General features: G+C 42.2%; 1 protein-coding gene across 5 annotated transcripts in view; it reads right to left on the reverse strand.

Annotated features, from left to right (window-relative positions):
- Window positions 1–17,937, reverse strand: part of LARGE1 (LARGE xylosyl- and glucuronyltransferase 1) — a 367,385-nt gene that overhangs the window by 173,008 nt on the left and 176,440 nt on the right. For all 5 annotated transcript variants that reach the window (XM_073324696.2, XM_073324688.2, XM_073324721.1 and 2 more), the window contains exon 5: window positions 7,527–7,650. In XM_073324696.2, coding sequence (XP_073180797.1) covers window positions 7,527–7,650 — 124 coding nt within the window. The remainder of the gene's footprint in view (window positions 1–7,526; window positions 7,651–17,937) is intronic.

Here is a 17,937-nt window from a genome sequence, read left to right on the forward strand (position 1 = left end):
AGCTCCTCCAAACCAAGAAACAACAAGCTGGATCCTAACTATGACAATTCACAGCAGTTGAGGATCAGGCCCAGATTCTGTAATAATGGCAGGGCAAATATAATTTCAGATTGCAACAAAGTCCCAGGAGTGATGTTTTGATAAAGCATTTAAAAGGAAAACTCCAAATGTCTGCCTGCAAATATCCTGGATAGTAACTGATCTGGGGCTGGCTAGGATCATTGGCATCACTCTGAATAAATGTACCTTAGCACAGTATTGTATTTTATCCCTACGTAAGGGGTAACAAATGAGAAATGCAGTCAGATAGACATCAAGATATAGTTCTTAAAGAGTCAGGTAAAACAATAAAACTGGATAGATATTCTAATGGCTTTTACCTTCTCTAGACAGAAGCTAAAGGGTCCATTCAGTTGTGGAAAAGAGTCGCACGAGAAAAGCCAAAAAGCACATGGGATGAACAACAGATTATAATACACTACATTGAAATTTCATCACCAGTTTTGGAGGAGTGAGTCCTATGCACCATCTTGTCCTTGTGAAACTTACTGTAGATGGAACAACCATTTGAGTTTGAAGCCTGTTTGCTGTGAAAACTGATGTCATTGCCACTAGTAATAAAACTTCACGTTAGGAACTCAAGCTCCCTGATATCAAGTGGCTCAAAAGAAAGCTTTGTCAGCATGGCAAAAACTATATTTATGGGGTGGCCCTTAAATAATAGGCTTCTCATGAACTTCAGCATAAAGCATGTACGCAAATCCAAAGTTAGGAGGACTGTCTGTAACCCACACTGAGATGGATATTGCAGGTGTGGAAAGACTGAATTTGGCCCATCACACACAGATGCACTGTCAGAGATATGTTGCGGCTTGTAACCATTGAGGCTCTAAATGCTCTGGGAAGGTGTCTCATGAAGAGGCAGGTAGGTCATGGGTAAAATGAGCAGAATTTCATCATGAGTCTAATGCTCATAGCATGGTCCTTCCTGATACATTCTCTCTCTTTACTATCCGCTCTGTACAATGCAAGGTATCTTGGACTCTTGAAGGGAAAGGGAAATATCCATGTCTGCAGTGCTTCTATATATTGCAGTTGTTTGTCAGAAACAAGCTAGGACCAAGCACTTTATGATGCTTTCTAACAACTTCAGGACCCTGGTAGTGGTTTAGGCTTTTACTTAGATTCCTTCCAGTCTGCCATCTTAGCTCAGCCTATCAGTCGGACATGGCAATATATGCACTCCAGTTCTTTGTAAATCCACTAAACATTTTGTAAAAACATGGAGACTAATACCAGTCCCCAAAAGAAATACCTTGAACTGTGAAATGCCATCCCACTATCACTAATGTGACAGGGAGGTATCCCTTAGACACATGTAACAGTCTACAAGATCCAGAAAACATGGCTAATATTTCTCTTTCCAGCTCCTCACCCATTAGTGGCAAGAAAAGAACCGATGGCTGAAAAAGGGCTGACCTTTATCTCTTATCAGGAGTTATAGGAGGTACACACCATTCATTGAAGAGACAAACAGCTTCACATTTCAAACTATATTATAGGCGTTCCCTCTGAGTCATGCACTAGGAGAATAAATCCAAGAACAGGGATCTACTAGAATACTTACATTTGAGAGAAAAAAAAAAAGTGTTCAATACAGCAGGCCCCTGAGGCAAAAGCAATAAGCTCCGGTAGAATGCAGCTCCAGTACTGGAAAGCACCACATATGCAGCAGTCATTTCTTAGCACTTTCTCTTTCACAGCGTGTGAGTTTGGATCATTTTCATAAAACTGGATTATTTTTTCTGGAAAAATCTCAGGTACAGTCATATGTCTTTTCTCATCCCCTGGTAAAGTTCTTGGCTTGAGATGCTGAGTGTCTTGGTACCATAATGGCAAAACTGAAGTATGGAATACCAAAGAGGAGTCTATTGCTGTTGAACTTTCAGAAAAAAGTATGGTGCGCACGTGTGTGTAGTGCATGTATGGTGGTGATGGGGAGGCTTGGCTCATTATTTACTCAGTCTATGCATGAAAAAAGAGAATGGCAAGAGTAGCTTACCAGTGAAGGTGCAATGAGGGCACTGATTTCCCTTTGGTTCCATAACAGAAGGAGCCCCAAAGGGTGCTCACAATTTCTACTGTGATAAGGTACAAAAATGAATAAAAGCTCTCCAAAGATCCCAAGCAGGTCAATCCCAGCGCCAGTAGGTAGTATTAATTGGTATAGTGGGCAGGGCACAAGCCTTTACTTTTGAAACTCTGGTTCAATTTCTGACTTGGGACTGGTAACAATTGGTTTGGGAGTCTCTGAATTTACGCCTGTGAACAGCCTAAAAATTCTATTATCACAACACAGCACAGTTAGCAGTCTTTGCTCAGGATATAGCCCAGGCAGGAGTATTAGGGGTTGTTGCAGGTCAGCACTGGGGTATACTGGCAGAACTCTGCGGGGAAATGCTGTACTCAAAGTCTCAAATTGACTCACAACATTTTGAAAAAAGCAAGGTTCCATGACACAAAGCTCTGCTGTAGCAGTTCGTCTTGCTTTTCTGATGGCCTGCTCCCCTTCCAGAGACAAGATTACAGGGAAGGCTGCTCATAGTCTACTCACCCACTTCTAGCAACAAGACTGTAGGCACATGGATATTTCTGGAAGTCTTCTCCAGGAGCAGCAAAAGCCATCCATACAACTGACATTCCAGTCATTTCTGGTCTGCCTTGCTGGATTCTCCTTTGTTTCATTGCAAGTCTTGTTTTGAACAGAAGAAATCTCAAGACTCACATTCAATATGCTTTTATCTTAGTTTTTTTACGAAAATTCAGGGTCTAAATAATGATTGAAAATATTTGTATTTTTAATTTATTATTTTGCATGGACTGTTTGTACAACAGAGAAATTGGGACGACAGAGGAAGTAGCACTTTGGCTACCGAGTATGTATGAATAGAACTTCTGGGAGCATAACAAAGGCTCTGTTGTGCTCCAGATTTTGAATTACCATCCATTTTTTAGTGGACACAGATTCCCTCCCAACTAGTTTGTTGGGAAGGGACATGGCCTTCAAAAACTAGTTTACTTAAACCCAATCTGTAGCAATGAAAGACAAAGGAACGAAAACAGTACAGGGAGTTTAACATGATAGGATTGTATTAACCATAAATATTTTTCATAACCTGAATTTCCTGATTTAGGGTGTCTAATGTTAAAAATTTGTAACAAACAACTCCAGATTAGCGTAGGACAGAAGTAAATCCAGATATTAAATAATATAAGGCTAGTGGTGGGCATCCATTTCCACAGAGTTTCTCTGACACAGATTCTATTTTCATGGGTCTGAGATCTCTATTTTGTTTGCTTTTTCTTTATCATCCCTTAAAAGGAAAAGGCTCAGGGGAAGGAGGAATAGATGTATAATAGAAACCATATACACAGCTGTGCCACATTACGAAGTCAAATCGCTGCGCTCAAGATTTAAAAAGGAGCATTTGAAGTATTCACAGTAGCAGGATGAAACCAGATTTGTGGGATTGTTGGGAGTAGAAAATCTGGATAATCAGTGGTCTTTGCCTTCTTTTTTTCCCCTTCTTCTTGCAGCGTAGGCCTGCAAGCTTCCCTAAAACCTTGACAGAGATGTCATCTAGTCAACAGCCTTATTTTCACTCCCTTCCTCTGGGACACTACTTGCTGTAACTCTAAGGAAAATAATATACATTTTAGAACCTGCCAAATATTCTAAGCCCCAAATTCTACTTTTTTAAAGTATATGATCTGGTAGGGAGTGTCCTCTGAATCCTAAACAGCTATCTGAAAACAAACATTCCAATGCTGAGAAATTCATCTCAAAAGACACTATTTATATAGGACCTAGGCAAAACAACCCCCTTCTGCTGGCTCAGCAGAAGCAGTCAAGAACCAAAGACTATTCTCAGGACTTTGTGAAAAGGCTTGTGGAAGCATTGTGGATGAAGTAAACAAAAACTCCTAACTACTGCTCTATTAGGAACAATGGGTGTGTATGTCCCTGTTTACCAAATGGAGAAAGGACAAAGACAGAAAATTTTCATTTCTGAGCTGCTAACATGGTGCTACAACACACAGTGAATACAAGGAAAATTATAAAAAAAGGTACTTAACAGCATCTTAAAGCTGGCTGTAAGGGGGCAGAGACTGAAAACATCTAAACTTCAGCAATTGTGACTTACATAGGAACTGAATGATTTCAATGGAACAGTAGAGGGTCATCAAAAGCAAACATAATACATACTATATCGTGCATATGTAATTTCTGATAATGGTACAACTGGTAGCAAATTATTCCACAACCCGCAGACACTTTCCTAATACTGACCAAGGTAATAAGGTTCTCACGAGTACGTGTGAAAAACAAACCCAAACAAGTCATGCCAAATTTACTACCGAGATTACCTCAGAACCATCAGAGTAGCCTTTTGTTGCCCCCTCCAGAAAATGCCAATTTGTTGTAACCAAATGTTCTGCAGAAATGTTTTGGTTTCAACAAACTTCTGTGGAAACACAAAGCAGGGTTCCATCGGAAACCTGGCAGGCTGCTGGGGAGCTCACACTGCCGGGACACACAGCTTCCAGACAGCATTGCCATGCTGACTACCTCAGAGTAAGGAACCGCAAAGCTGCCAGGCTGCCTGGCAGTCCAGCTCTAGCTGGGGGGGCTCCCAGTCTAGGGTCCTTGCTCTGCAGCAGGGTGCCTGGAAGCCCAAGCTCAGGATGGTGCTCTCTGGGCTTCCTTACTCCCTGTCCTATAGCCAAGACTCTCAGGGCTTTCAGGCTCCCTGCTTTCTGCAGGGGAAACCCCCAACTCTGAGGGGCAGCCCGAGGAGTCTTCTAGAGTTGGGAAGCAGCTGGCTGCTCCATTTCATTTAGGAAAAAATCAAACTGAAATGTTTTGATGTTTCTGAAACAAAAACGTTTTGGAATTTCTGTTCCATAGAATATTCTAAGTTTCAACCTGCTCTTCCTCAGAAACATGTTGGTACATCCTACTGCAAACTTGGCTGAAATTTGCAGGAGGATCCAGATGAGATTCAGCATTATGTGTGTCATGTGTTGTACCCACCCCTTAAAACTCCACTGATATCAATGACTCTTTGCAGTCACAGGGTCTGGTTCTGTGCTGTCACATTCACCCATGTTGAGTATTATTTCATACTCTGTGACTAGGCTCCCTGAGATCAGTGAAACTGCTTGTGTAATACAATACATTTTAAGTATGGGTGACTGTATTGGGATGGTCTACTTTTTGTACATATCAATAATTGCACCACCTAAGATCTCTCTGTTACCTTTGACCTAACTAGCTTAGAACAGACCCAAGGGATAATGAGGAAAGGACTAGCAGATCAATCTTGCCAAACTGAGACACTGAACAAGTTCTGTTTATGCCCTACCGTCTACTGTAGGGGACATATAATATACATATATAGAAACCACAACATCCTTCTCTGCACTGAATGTTCACAGCACTAAGGTAGGTACCTAGCTACCCAAGTTGATATCTGCCTGTTGCTTCATATGGAAAATATGTTAAAATAATGAAAACAGCAATGAACAAAGTATTTTTCTCAAGGATCATCCTTCACTTTTACCATCTTTCCAAAACATTTCGTTCTCGAGATCCTAGCAAGTGGTGTGCTTTTATTTTACCTTAATTAGCACAGCAATTTGCGAAAATTTGTTTTTCCCCTTTCTATAGAGTCTTGGTCAAGTTTAGCAACGAGTAGATTGATATGCTATACAAATTACTGCCACCATCTCCAAATCCTAAATTTTGAATAGCGAGATCTACCTGCACAGCTGAAAAACATGCACCCCTGAAACTCAGTGTTGAACCTCTGTGATCTAATTAAAACTTCGTAAGTGCTATGTAAAGATAATTACTTAAATAAGTATTTTATTTATTTTTTTTACACTGACAGAGCCTTCCTCAACTCCTAATTATTCCTTTTGAAAGACAGTCCAGACAAAACAGCAAATTATTTCTGAAAAATTATCAATACACCACAGAATGTGTGCTGTCTCCATTGCTTAATTTGTAATGAAAGAGGTGCCAGGGCTCAAGCAATCAGGTGCTGGGGCTCAAACAAATTTTTTACTTTCATAACTGATGAGACAAGCCTGGAGGTGCTGGGGCTATAGACTGCCAAGCCTTGAGGTGACAGGGTTCAGCCCTGGCACAAATTAAGCATTGGATGTCTCAGACTATGACTATGATTTTTGTCATGCACATTTTTAGTCAATTTCATGGCAGTGGTACAGGGAAAAATCCCAGTGATGAAAAGGTCAGAGCCCAAGGTAGTGGTGGGAGAGGAGGAACAAGCCCACTCTGCATTCACCCTGTAACAGTGTCCCTCAGGGCTGAGCCTGGCTTCCTGTTCTGGGTGTTGTGACTTTGGGTGCTAGGTTGCAACAACAATCAAGTTTGGCTCGTACACCCTTCCATCTCCATCTAAGTCGGGGCAGATGTGTCAAACCTAAGTGGTGCTGCAACCACATGGACCAGGACACACACTTGGAGCGGAGAGCCAGGCCCAAAGGAGCTGCCACTGTGGGGGTCTCAAACGTTATTAAAATTCATGATTACCATGAACACTGTGACCTCCATGCCAAAATCATAACCTAAGGCCTTGTCCTCACTTACTGGGGGACTGATAATCAGCAATCGATGCATCGGCAGTCAATTTAGCGGGTCTAGTGAAGACCTGCTAAATCGACCGCAGATCGTTCTCCCGTCGACTCCTGTACTCCACCTGAATGAGAAGCACAAGGGGTGTCGATGGGAGAGCGTCTCCAGTTGACACCGCATAGTGTGGACCCCGCGATAAGTAGATCTAAGTACATCAACTTCAGTTACGTTATTCACGTAGCTGAATTTGAGTAACTTAGATCGATCTCCCCCCGCAGTGTAGACAAGGCCTTACAAGCTTGCACTTCTCCTCCTCCTCGTAGTTCTGACCAGGGGTCTCTACTCCGCCCTACCAGCACCGTAGCCACCTCTTCTACACACACCTTGTGCCTGCGGGGATCATGTGTCAGTGGCCCCACAGTCATGCAGAGAGCCCGCTGCAACCCCACTGTCACAGAAGTAAGACGGGGGTCCCAGCGCAGACAAGCACACATGCCGCAGGAGTACTAGGAGGCCGAGTGCTTACGGTACGAGAGGCTTAAAATTCCATCTGTTCTACAAGAAAGCTGTGTCGCGTTTACAGGGAAGTGATGTTATTCAATGTAATTCACCTCGAAGGACAAGGAATCTTCTGCAAGGCAGGTAGATTTTAAGGCTCCTGGACTAGATGTGGCACTAATCACACATTGTGGTAGCTGTAATGCTCTGGGCAACACAAAAAGAGTTCTGATTAGTTCTGACTGAGTTCTCAAACACACAAGCTGGAATTCTTGTCAGCCAATCAGAATGCTACCTCAAAACCAGACAAATAAAGTAGAAATAAAGAAAAAATAAAATGGCTTGAGTTTGTTTTGTTTCTCTTTACCTTGAGCTCATCTGCATCATAGAAGTCTATGCGCACAGCAGGGACCATCCAGGTCTGGAAGAGAGTCGCCAGGATCTGTTTGGCAATAGCATCTGCAATGAGGTGGAAGTGAAGAGGGTTTCGCCTAGTATAAAAAGGGAGAGAAGGAGACATAGAAACCTTTGAACCAAGCTCCAATTATAAACAAAGGACACCGAAATCTACAAAACTTTACCCAACTCTACTAGAGCATAACATACAGCACCTAGCATAATGGAGTCCAGGTCCATGGCTGAGGCTCCTAGGCGCTACCACAATCCACATGCATTAATTAATAATCACAAAAACACAGGATCAGCTTTTCAGCAGAATGTGCATCGGTGTGGTTCTATTTACTTCAATGGAACTATGCTAATTTACATACACCAGATGAAGAGCTGGCCTATAAAGTCGAATTCAGTCTTCTAAAGGATAATAATCCACTTTGGGGACCTGAACTGACAAGGTGATTTACCCTTCTGGGTCACCCTGGTGGTCTCTCTGTGTGACGACAATACTTGCTCCTCAGGAAGCAGGTAGAAGAGAGGTTCAAAAATAACCCCCCAAACATGGTGGTGTTCCAGTCCCATTGAGCCTGCACACACACAAAACACACAGGTACGGTGACGCTTGAAAAAAATCATTTTTTTTTAAATTTCAATGGGAAAAAAAAACAAATTTTTATTTTCAACCCTTCCCCCTGATTTTTATCAATGTTAATTTAATGCAAATTTCTTCAGAGTGTCAGGAGCCTGGATGAGCCCCCAACCGCGGGGAAAGCCACCTGGCTTCTGAATGGCTCCTATCAGGGGCTCGCACTCCTCCTCATAGTTCTGACCAGAGGTCTCTACTCCGCCCTACCAGCACCGCAGCCATCTCTTCTACACACATCTTGCGCCTGCGGGGATCATGTGTCAGTGGCCCCACAGTCATGCAGGGAGCCCTCTGCAACCCCACTGTCACAGAAGTAAGAGCGGGGTCCTGGCCAGCACCGCCTGCTGGTGAGTGAGAGAGCAGATCCGTGGCAGCAGGGCTAAAGAGGGCGCTATGTGCCACAGGGCTGGCAACACCCAATCCCTGCAGGCACAAGGTGGGTCAACAATGGATTGATTTTTTTCATTGATTGCAATGTGTCCACTGAAATCAACGTCGACCAACCTTTATCAATTGAAATTGAATCCTGCCAAACCTAGGTACGGCCTAGTCATCAGTGCTAGGAGAACCTGGAGCTAGCCGTCCCAAGCCAATGCCTCTCAGCTCCTGTAACAATGAAAGGCCTCAAGAAATTGATTGGCTGGGTATTGTAAACCCCCTCATGCCCCTACCCCCATAAAGAAGGAAGGGTTGGAGGAAACCAGACACAAAGAGAAAATTCTGTTTAAAAATGTGTCCAACTCAGATTCACACTACGATTCATATGAGCTGGGCTAAATCAAATGTATCCAAACAGGATGAGCGATTAACCAGAGTTAACTGAGTTGAAAGGTTTGATAAAGCTTGCAGAACACTTTCACTGCAATAGGAGCGGTGACATTACCAACTCTTTGGTTAATTCACCTTTCTTTGCTTCCCTCTTTGGGGGAGGGAGAGCAACAGCCTGATCTTTATTCAACTTCCGTGTTAGGAGTATGGAGACCTGTCAGTGAAATTTAGCAATGATTGGTAGTAAGAAGGGGTACTGCATATTTATCCATAGGCTGGCAACTTCGCCATCAACAAAGAGGGATGGGAATTTGTGAAAGCCACTAAGAAGACAGATGGTCCATTTAGCCCTTAGCATCAGCACAACCTTCTTTTGATCCCCTGGGAGGCATAACGGAGTCTCATTTATGTGGAATTTATAAAGGTAAATGGGTGCACTTGTCAAAGGACATTTTTCATCCACAATGGAGGAACGTTTAATTTCAGATGCTGGGGAAGGTGATGGTTGCTACTAAATTCTGCAATGTGAATAAGAACTGGGGGAATCTATGTATATTTAGGACCATGCGTGTTTAAGATGGTCCATTCTACTTTGCTTTGGTTTCACCCAAAAGGTCAAGTGTCTTCTCTTTCCCTATTCTCTGCCTCAAAGAACAAAATGTGCATTTTTTATTGTCATTCCCTTTCTGCTCTAAGGAAGGGCATTCAGTTTTTCCTCAATGAACACAGTCAATCAAAAGAGCGTGAACGTGTTTAAAATGAACAGGATATAAAATGGTAGCACATGTTCCAGCAGAAAAATACAATCATAGTAACATTAGCTGTCAGCAACACAGTTTGTTTTGTTTCAGACACAAACGTTCTGCATGTGGGGTTTGAGCCAACACTCACTGAAATCAGTGGAGTCATTCAGTGGGGATGTGGATCACGCCACCCATTTGAGAAAGAGGTATAAAGACTACAATTAGCAGTAACAACATGTGGATGTACAAGAAGATTGTGGAATAATTTCAGAGCCCTAACCTCACCCAATCTGAATTCAACATCATCAAACAAATTAAACTATAGTGGTCCCCAGTGTAGAGGAATTGAGAGTGTTGTAACCTTTAGCATGCCCTGGGGCAGGGAGAGAATGGAGAAGGAATTCAGTCACTTGCCAGTTGCTGAGTATCCCATTAGGGAACCAACGTGGCAACAGTAACGTGTCTAGGTCTGCTTCACTAACCAAGCACTAGAGGAGAGGATGACACCATGGGTCATCTAAATTCCCCAGTAAGAGAAAACAGGTAGTTTGCCAAGAAAATCTGAGAACAGAGATTAAGAAAAGCATTTCATTGGCAGAGAAAAAGCCAGGGGAAAAAAGTACAAAAGCAGTAAATTTGGGAACAGACACAGCAATATGTCAAGGTGTGTTGGTAAGAGTGAAAATTCCATAGGCCCTTCTATCCAGAAGAAGTTGAGGTTGACCTCACTTTGGACATCTAATGTAATGTTTGCAGATATCTCCCAGTTGCTTTTGTTTTGTAGCCTTTCAGGGCCATTAATTCATATAACTCAAATTGGACTGGAAAAGGAGTAAAACTGAGGGGAGAAAAAAGTTTCCCTGTATTTTAAACCATGAGCTAATAAAATAAAGTTATACCAAATACTAATAGATGAAATAAAGCAACAGAAAGGAAAAACATAATTCTTATATAAAGAAATTCATACGTTTAGTGGCATTTCATACTAATTCAAATGACCCAATGTGTATCAAACTTAAATAGAAGTATGTAGGTGACATTTTCTTTAGTTTTGCTCCTCCTGGGAAAAAAGGAGTAGCTGTACTACTCAAAAATCTCTTTCAAGATGTTAGATCATGGTGAAGATTCAGCTGGAGGGAAAGTATGGGTCAGAGGCAAAATAGGGATTTTACAATTATGTTCCGAATACAGATCCCAGTGACCTATTGACAGGTACAACTAAACGGTATATTGGCCAAGGCATGTCTTCGGTGAGGTGATTTAATTATGTAATCTATTAGGCCCGGATCTACTCATAGATTTAGGTGTTGCAATGCCTCACTTTTAGGCACCTAGAAAAATCACAGGAACAACTTCCCCGGCTCTGTGGATTGCGCTGGGGATTAGGCAGAAGATAGGCATCCTGATGCCCACAGTGAGGCAGCCCCACGCATGCCCAGAAGCAGGAGGATAGGCAACTAGGGAACTTTTACTGCAATGCCATAGATGCCAGATGAGTTTAGGCATTTACAGGATTCAGCAGCCAAGCAAGAGCTGTGCATATTGCAGTGCTACCTATAAAAAAGACGTAGACACCTAAGATCCTTTGTATATTGGGGCCTGAGAGACTAGACCAAACTGTAAATAGTTCATAGCAATGACCAAACCCCACCAAGAATCCCTTAAGACCACAACAACTGAACTGTATCCAATAGATAATAATTGAGCCAGACTTAATAAGTAATAACCAACCTGAATGTAACAGAACGTTGCTGGAGGTCATTCCATCCAACTTTGAATCTAGTCTTTTTTTCCCCCAACAGTGGCATTAAACTACTGGATGTGGGGGTTTGTGTTGTGCACACATGGACGTTTGTGGAAGGGAGCAGCATCCTGACTCACTCTGAACTCCTTCTGAAACTCTAAGGCTATTGTATTGGCATTACCTGGGGACAGGACCTTTGACCAGATATGGTGGCTGGACCGTTTCAAGGGCTATAGCAGTGGTTCTCAAACTTTTGTACCGGTGACCCCTTTCACATATCAAGCCTCCAAGTGTGACCCCACTTATAAATTAAAACGCTTTTTTATATATTTAACGCCATTATAAATGCTTGATTTGGGGTGGAGGCTGACAGCTTGCGACCCCGCACGTAATAACCTCCCGATCCCCTGAGGGGTCCCAACACCCAGTTTGAGAACCCCTGGTCTATAGGCTATGGGTTTCTGTGGAGTGTTTGTGAAATGGGTTCATAAAGCTCTATGATAAACCCAACTCCACTGTAAGAGTCAATGGTTTGAACTCAGAATCCTTCTCATTACCAGAAGGCATGAAGCAGAGCTGTCCTCTTCCCCCTTTAGTATTTGCCAGTGTCATTGAACTACTAGCTGTAAGAATTGTGAACAACTCCACACAAAGTAAAATTTCATTAGACTCTGATGATGTTTTGATATACCTTTTGGAATCAATTAAATCTATTCCAACACTTAGACTGGTCTTTTTCCAATATGGAGAAACGTTGGGCAAAAAGTATACAAATCTGAAAGAGAGGGTTTCATCTCACTCAGTGGAAAGAGGAATCAGCTGAGAGCTGGCCTTCACATACTTTTGGCAATGTGTGGTTTGGAGGGATGTTTGTGTGTGGGGAGTGGGAGGGGGGCATCCATCTGTCAAAATGAGGCTGATGTGGGGAGGACACTAACAGTGGGCAAGGACGGTGAAGAAGTTTAAGGCAGCTGAAAAGAGTGGAAGTTGGGGGTGAGATAGTTATGTGTATGGAAAAACTGGGAAAAATTGTACTCTAATTACAAAGTAATGTGCTTTTGGAAAGTTATTTTGTTATTTTTGTATGTCTGTCTTGTCTTTTAAAATGCAAACTTGTCAGGGCAGGGACTGTCTTCTACTCCATGTTTCATGTACCTGGTTGGGGCCTTTAGGCACTACCAGATGCAAAATAAATAACAAGGTTAATTAAAGAGCCTGTCCCTCATTCTTGAGTCAGATTCAGGAGACAGCTTTCTTGGGAGCTGGTCCAAGTCTCTGGTCTGAACTCCCCCAGAAGCCAGGACCATCACAAACCCCACCACCTTCTGGTCCAAGTGCAAGGCACACTTCTTCAACCTGCCTTCACTAACACACACACACACACACACACAGAGCAGCATGTACATTTCACAAAACAAAACAAAACTAAAATCCTACCCTACTCACACAATTGCCCCCCCTCCCATCCCCAGGGGCCTGGCTGAGAGCAAGAATAAACACTTATTTATAATAATCGTATCACTTAATGAACTACTGGAACGTGCTCAGATACTACGATGATGAGGGAGGTATAAGAACCAGAATAAAATAGGACTAGAGAGGCCTTAAGCTATCCATGGATGAAGATTCCTTATAATACATCACATCTGCAGAATTTAAATTTGTGGATTTGTGAACATTAAAATCTTTATTAAAACTTTAAAATATTTTCATGTAAACTAGGTTTTTATTGCACTGATCCTTGTCTTTTTTTATTTTAAATATTATTTACTGTAGATGTAAAATATTTATACTGAAGTGATCATTTTGCCCAATGATCAGTTACTTTGCACTTTCTTTCCCAGTCCTTTCCTCCATTTAGTGATGGCTTTAGTGTTCTGCATGTTTCCTGCTGCTTTAGAAACCATAGGGACTTTCTATCTTTGTACCATTATTTAAAAAGAAAACAGCCCTCATTTGACTCGGGCCAGTTGGTAGAAAGATAGTAACATTATAAATAATCCTCACCATGAATAAGCTGGGACGTCTATTTACTTTTTTAAAATTAATGCATGCTGCTGGCTGAGTCCGTTGTACTCAGAAGTGTGACTGGCATAAGGTTAGCAATATAGCATCTCCCAAAGGGTTTGTCTTGTTTAGTAAAAGTGGTCCAGTTTAGGTCTGGTTTAGCTAGCACGCTAATTACACGTTTCCTAAATTTAACCTTTTTTTCTAGATGAGATGCAGGGTAACAGCTTTAGCTTAATTTTTAGCTAGTGGAAACACACAAGTCATGACACTCAGATCCACCCTGCATAGAAACAACCCCTCTCATTAGGAGCCAAATTCTAAAACCTGCACAGAGAGGGGACAGGAAGGTCTGCAAGGCTCCCTTTCTCATCTTGCTGAACAAGCAAGCAGGGGATCTGGTCCCCTAAATATCAACTGAGGCTAGGGCTATCTATGCAGAGACCCATGCCTTAGCAGCACTCCCTGGTCAGGTCACAGCTGGAGTAACTTTTTTGGGGTGTAGAGGGAGGTAAAAGGAAACATTGGATATTTTCAGCTGAAAATTAGTTTAAACTTAAGCCATGGTTCATTACATTGTACTCTGCATGTAAACAATGCTGTCTTGGAAATAAGCATACATTTTAAAGATTAGCTTGACTGGAAAGAAAGGACCTTATGGTTAGTAGGAGCTATTAATCTGGAGAAATGTTCATACAGGTCTCCGTGGTGCATTATGCAGGTGGAATGGGAGGGGCGCAAGTGGTTGGTTCAGAGGGTGTGAGTACAATTTCACGTCAGCTGTAGTTTCAAAGTCTGACTTGGTTTGGAGATGTCTTCTTCTATTCCCATTCATGCACAACACAATTCAGCATGGTTGACAGACTTTTGGGAACGGGTGGGATCTGACTAGCAGCAGGCATTTCAAGTCAGAGATGAGTTGCATTGAAGGAGCTGTATGTGTGTGAAAGGTGGGATGGAGGCTTGCTTGCTTGCTCTACACCTGGCTTGAAACTAATGTTGTTATGCTGCACTTTTATGATCACTATGTTCACTCTCAAATATATTTGTAAAAGAGTGAAATGTACATGCATCCAAGCATGTTTTCAAAGACCTTTTTAGATTCTTCTGATTATTGATCTTCAGGCAGACGTGATCTGGCAGGCACAAGATTTAACACTGCCAGCAATGAAGAAAAATTGAAGGATTGTGCCATGTAACCGAAGGAGTGTAGATTGCAAGAAAGTGCAGCTGTTTATAATGTGGGCAGACACTGTGCAGCTTCTCTCAGGCAGCTCTGCTAATGCACCTCAGCCTTGCCCTAGAACACCCCCGGAACACATCCTGTTGTCTGAGAGCTTGGCCTCTTCCAGGCAAACGCTCTTGTTGTCCCCCCTCCTCCTGCTGTATTTCATTTGGTGTTTGTTGTAAGAGCACTGATTTGATTGCAATGAGTTTGTCTGGCATTCATGCGGATGTCACACATGCTTTTATCAGAGTTTCATTGTAATTTAGTAATTAAAGGATGCTTCAGCTAGAGTGTCACTGTGTATTTTAATACAAAGGAGGTCCCTAGACTGCCTTATACAGTCTGTGGCAATTTTCTGAGAAAAGGATGTCATGTCAGTCTAATCATCCTCCCTCCTGTGCATTAACATATTTATTATATCCCTACCTTTGAGCTGGAGTGCACTAAAGAAAGACAAAAGACAGCAGGCATGCTGGGTCATTAAGAATGTAGACAACAGGAGCTTCTGAAGATGGAGCATGCTATCCCCTCTCTCCTGCTTGAACATGCAGAAAATCTTGCATATTGAGCATGTTCTCTCTCTGTGGGTCTTTCTCTGCCAGCTATTAAAACAGCAAGTTTGTGATTCCAGACATACCATACAGATCATGGGACACAAGCGAAGCTACTTATCCAGGCAGTTTGGAAACTATTTTTGTATTCAAGCACCAGGGAGTGGGAAGAGAAGGAGGTAGATGGTACAGTGATATTAGCGGATGTCTTCCTTATAGGAACACCTAGGTTCAAAACGGTACCTCATTCCCCAGTAAAAAGGAGCTGAATCAGAAAACATACATTCATGCCACAAAATCACAAGAGCTTTTAGCACAGTTTGATGTAATTGACACACTTTTCTCAGGGGCAACTCAGCAGAATTGGAGTAGCATGGAGTTTGCAGGCTATGAAAAACAGGCATTGACTGTGCTGCATGGGGGGAAGCTTCGGTCAGCCCTCAATCCTGACCTGCTGTGTTCCTACTCTCCCGCTGTGGTCATCTGAATTGCTAATTATGCCAGACTATATGGATGGTTTGTGATGTGGATAATTTTCTAATAGGGACTTGGTTGAGACCATCCAACTCATTTCATTTGTGATCTAAGTAGAGTGACCATATTTTCCCGAAGGGAAAATTGGATGTCCAAGGGGCTGGCCCAAGCCACCCTACCACCCACCCATGCAGGGCCAGCCCAAGGCCCCCCTCTCCTCCCCATGTGCAGAGAGGCCCAAGTGCCCCTGCTGCCTGCCCATGTGGGGCCAGCCTGGCCCAAGCTACTTTCCTGAGCCCTTCCTCCCAGGTGGGGCTGGCGTTGCTGCCCCCACAGCCCCACATGTTCCTCCACGCCCCACTAGGGGTCACACATCTATTGGCAAAAGTGGGCATTAATCCCATCTGCTTTTGGCAACTGATTATTACTTTGCAACAGCAAACAGGACAAATGCCCACTTCGGCCAAAAAAAAAAAAAAGGTAGGACGGCCAGGACAGAACTTAAAAAAAGGGACTGTCCTGGCCAAAATGGGATGTATGATCACCCTAGATCTAAGATAAATTTAGAAGTAATTTTCCCAAGGTGAAGGCACTAACTCAATCCATCAGACATTTTTAATGCATAAGATGATGAGACAAATGTTTCTAGAGCACCTCTAAGTCCCATTTTCAAAAGTGACTGAGCAGTCTAGTTCCTACTGACTTTCAATAAGACTTAGGGTCCTAAGTGCCAGGTCACTTTTGAAAATGGGACTTAGGGTAAAATTTCAAAAGCACCCATGTTTCTAATACTGTGAAGTTGTGGCCTGCCCTAGAAATACATATCAACTGTCCCGAGCTGCAAATCTTATTCCCCATAAATATTCTTGAACTACCTAGAATACTGTTAAAAGTAGTTCTTTACTAGATCTTTCATAAGCTAAATGCACCTCATACCTCATACAAAGACATGTCAAACACAGCAACCAATACATCCATGAACAATCATGCAAACACACATGTACTTATCTCTAAGTTAAGTAGCCCCACTTACTTTAGTGAAACTGTTCACATGCTCAAAGTTGATATAGTCCATCCATATAGTCTGGCCATAAATTATAACATGAAAGCTATGAGAATGGGAATTGATGGTAACTAAACTAACCAGGATAGACAGTCAAAAAAACCCACTCTATTTCTAGATTAAATAATATGAGTGACATCTAATTTCTAAGTAGGAGTTACAAGTCAATACTGAATGGTAATTAAAACTTATGGTACAGTAATAACTATACCCCATGGAGAACACTTAGCTGTAAAGGAGTTAATTTGAGAGTTCAAGATCTCTGTCATTCTTTGCATCTCAAACATCTTCTTAAACTTGTCAAGCTGTTTTTACTGGCATTCCTTTCTGCAACAATTTCAATGTTTAATTTCATTTATAGCAGCAGGAAAATGTATCTATAATTGCTAACTTGCTTTTACTTTCCAGTGATCCTAGAAATAGAGAACTAAGGGAGGAAACAGTAAATCCCTTGCCCCTCATTGTCTGTAAAAAAAACAACAACAAAATTATTTCTAAAGTTCCCTATATGTCAGTGCAAAAAACAAACAAATAATAGGAGAATGGGGCCATTCTTTCCTCTTTATGTTCTCTCCAAAAGCTTAGGGAACAGGCAGTTTTTAATCTTAGAATCATAGGACTGGAAGGGACCTCAAGAGGTCATCTAGTCCAGTCCCCTGCACTCATGGCAGTATTATCTAGACCATTCCTGACAGGTGTTTGTCTAACCTGCTTTTAAAAATCTCCAATGATGGAGATTCCACAATTTCCCTAGGCAATTTATTCCCTTGCTTAACCACCCTGACAGTTAGGAAGCTTTTCCTAATGTCCAACCTAAACCTCCCTTGCTGCAGTTTAAACCCATTGTTTCTTGTCCTATCCTCAGAGGTTAAGAAGAACAATTTTTCTCCTTCCTCCTTGTAACAACCTTTTATGTACTTGATAACTTATCATTCCCCTCTCCGTCCCCTGTCCCCCCACCAATCTTCCCCCATAGGTCATGGTTTCTAGATCTTTAATAATTTGTTGCTCTTCTCTGGACTCTCTCCAGTGTGTCCACATCCTTCCTCAAATGTGGCACCCAGAAATGGACACAGTATTCCAGTTGAGGCCTAATCAGCACGTAGCAGAGTGGAAGAATTACTTCTCATGTCTTGCTTACAACACTCCTGCTAATACACC

Source organism: Lepidochelys kempii, chromosome 1, assembly GCF_965140285.1.
Source record: "Lepidochelys kempii isolate rLepKem1 chromosome 1, rLepKem1.hap1, whole genome shotgun sequence".
In the NCBI taxonomy this organism is placed as follows: Eukaryota; Metazoa; Chordata; order Testudines; family Cheloniidae; genus Lepidochelys; species Lepidochelys kempii.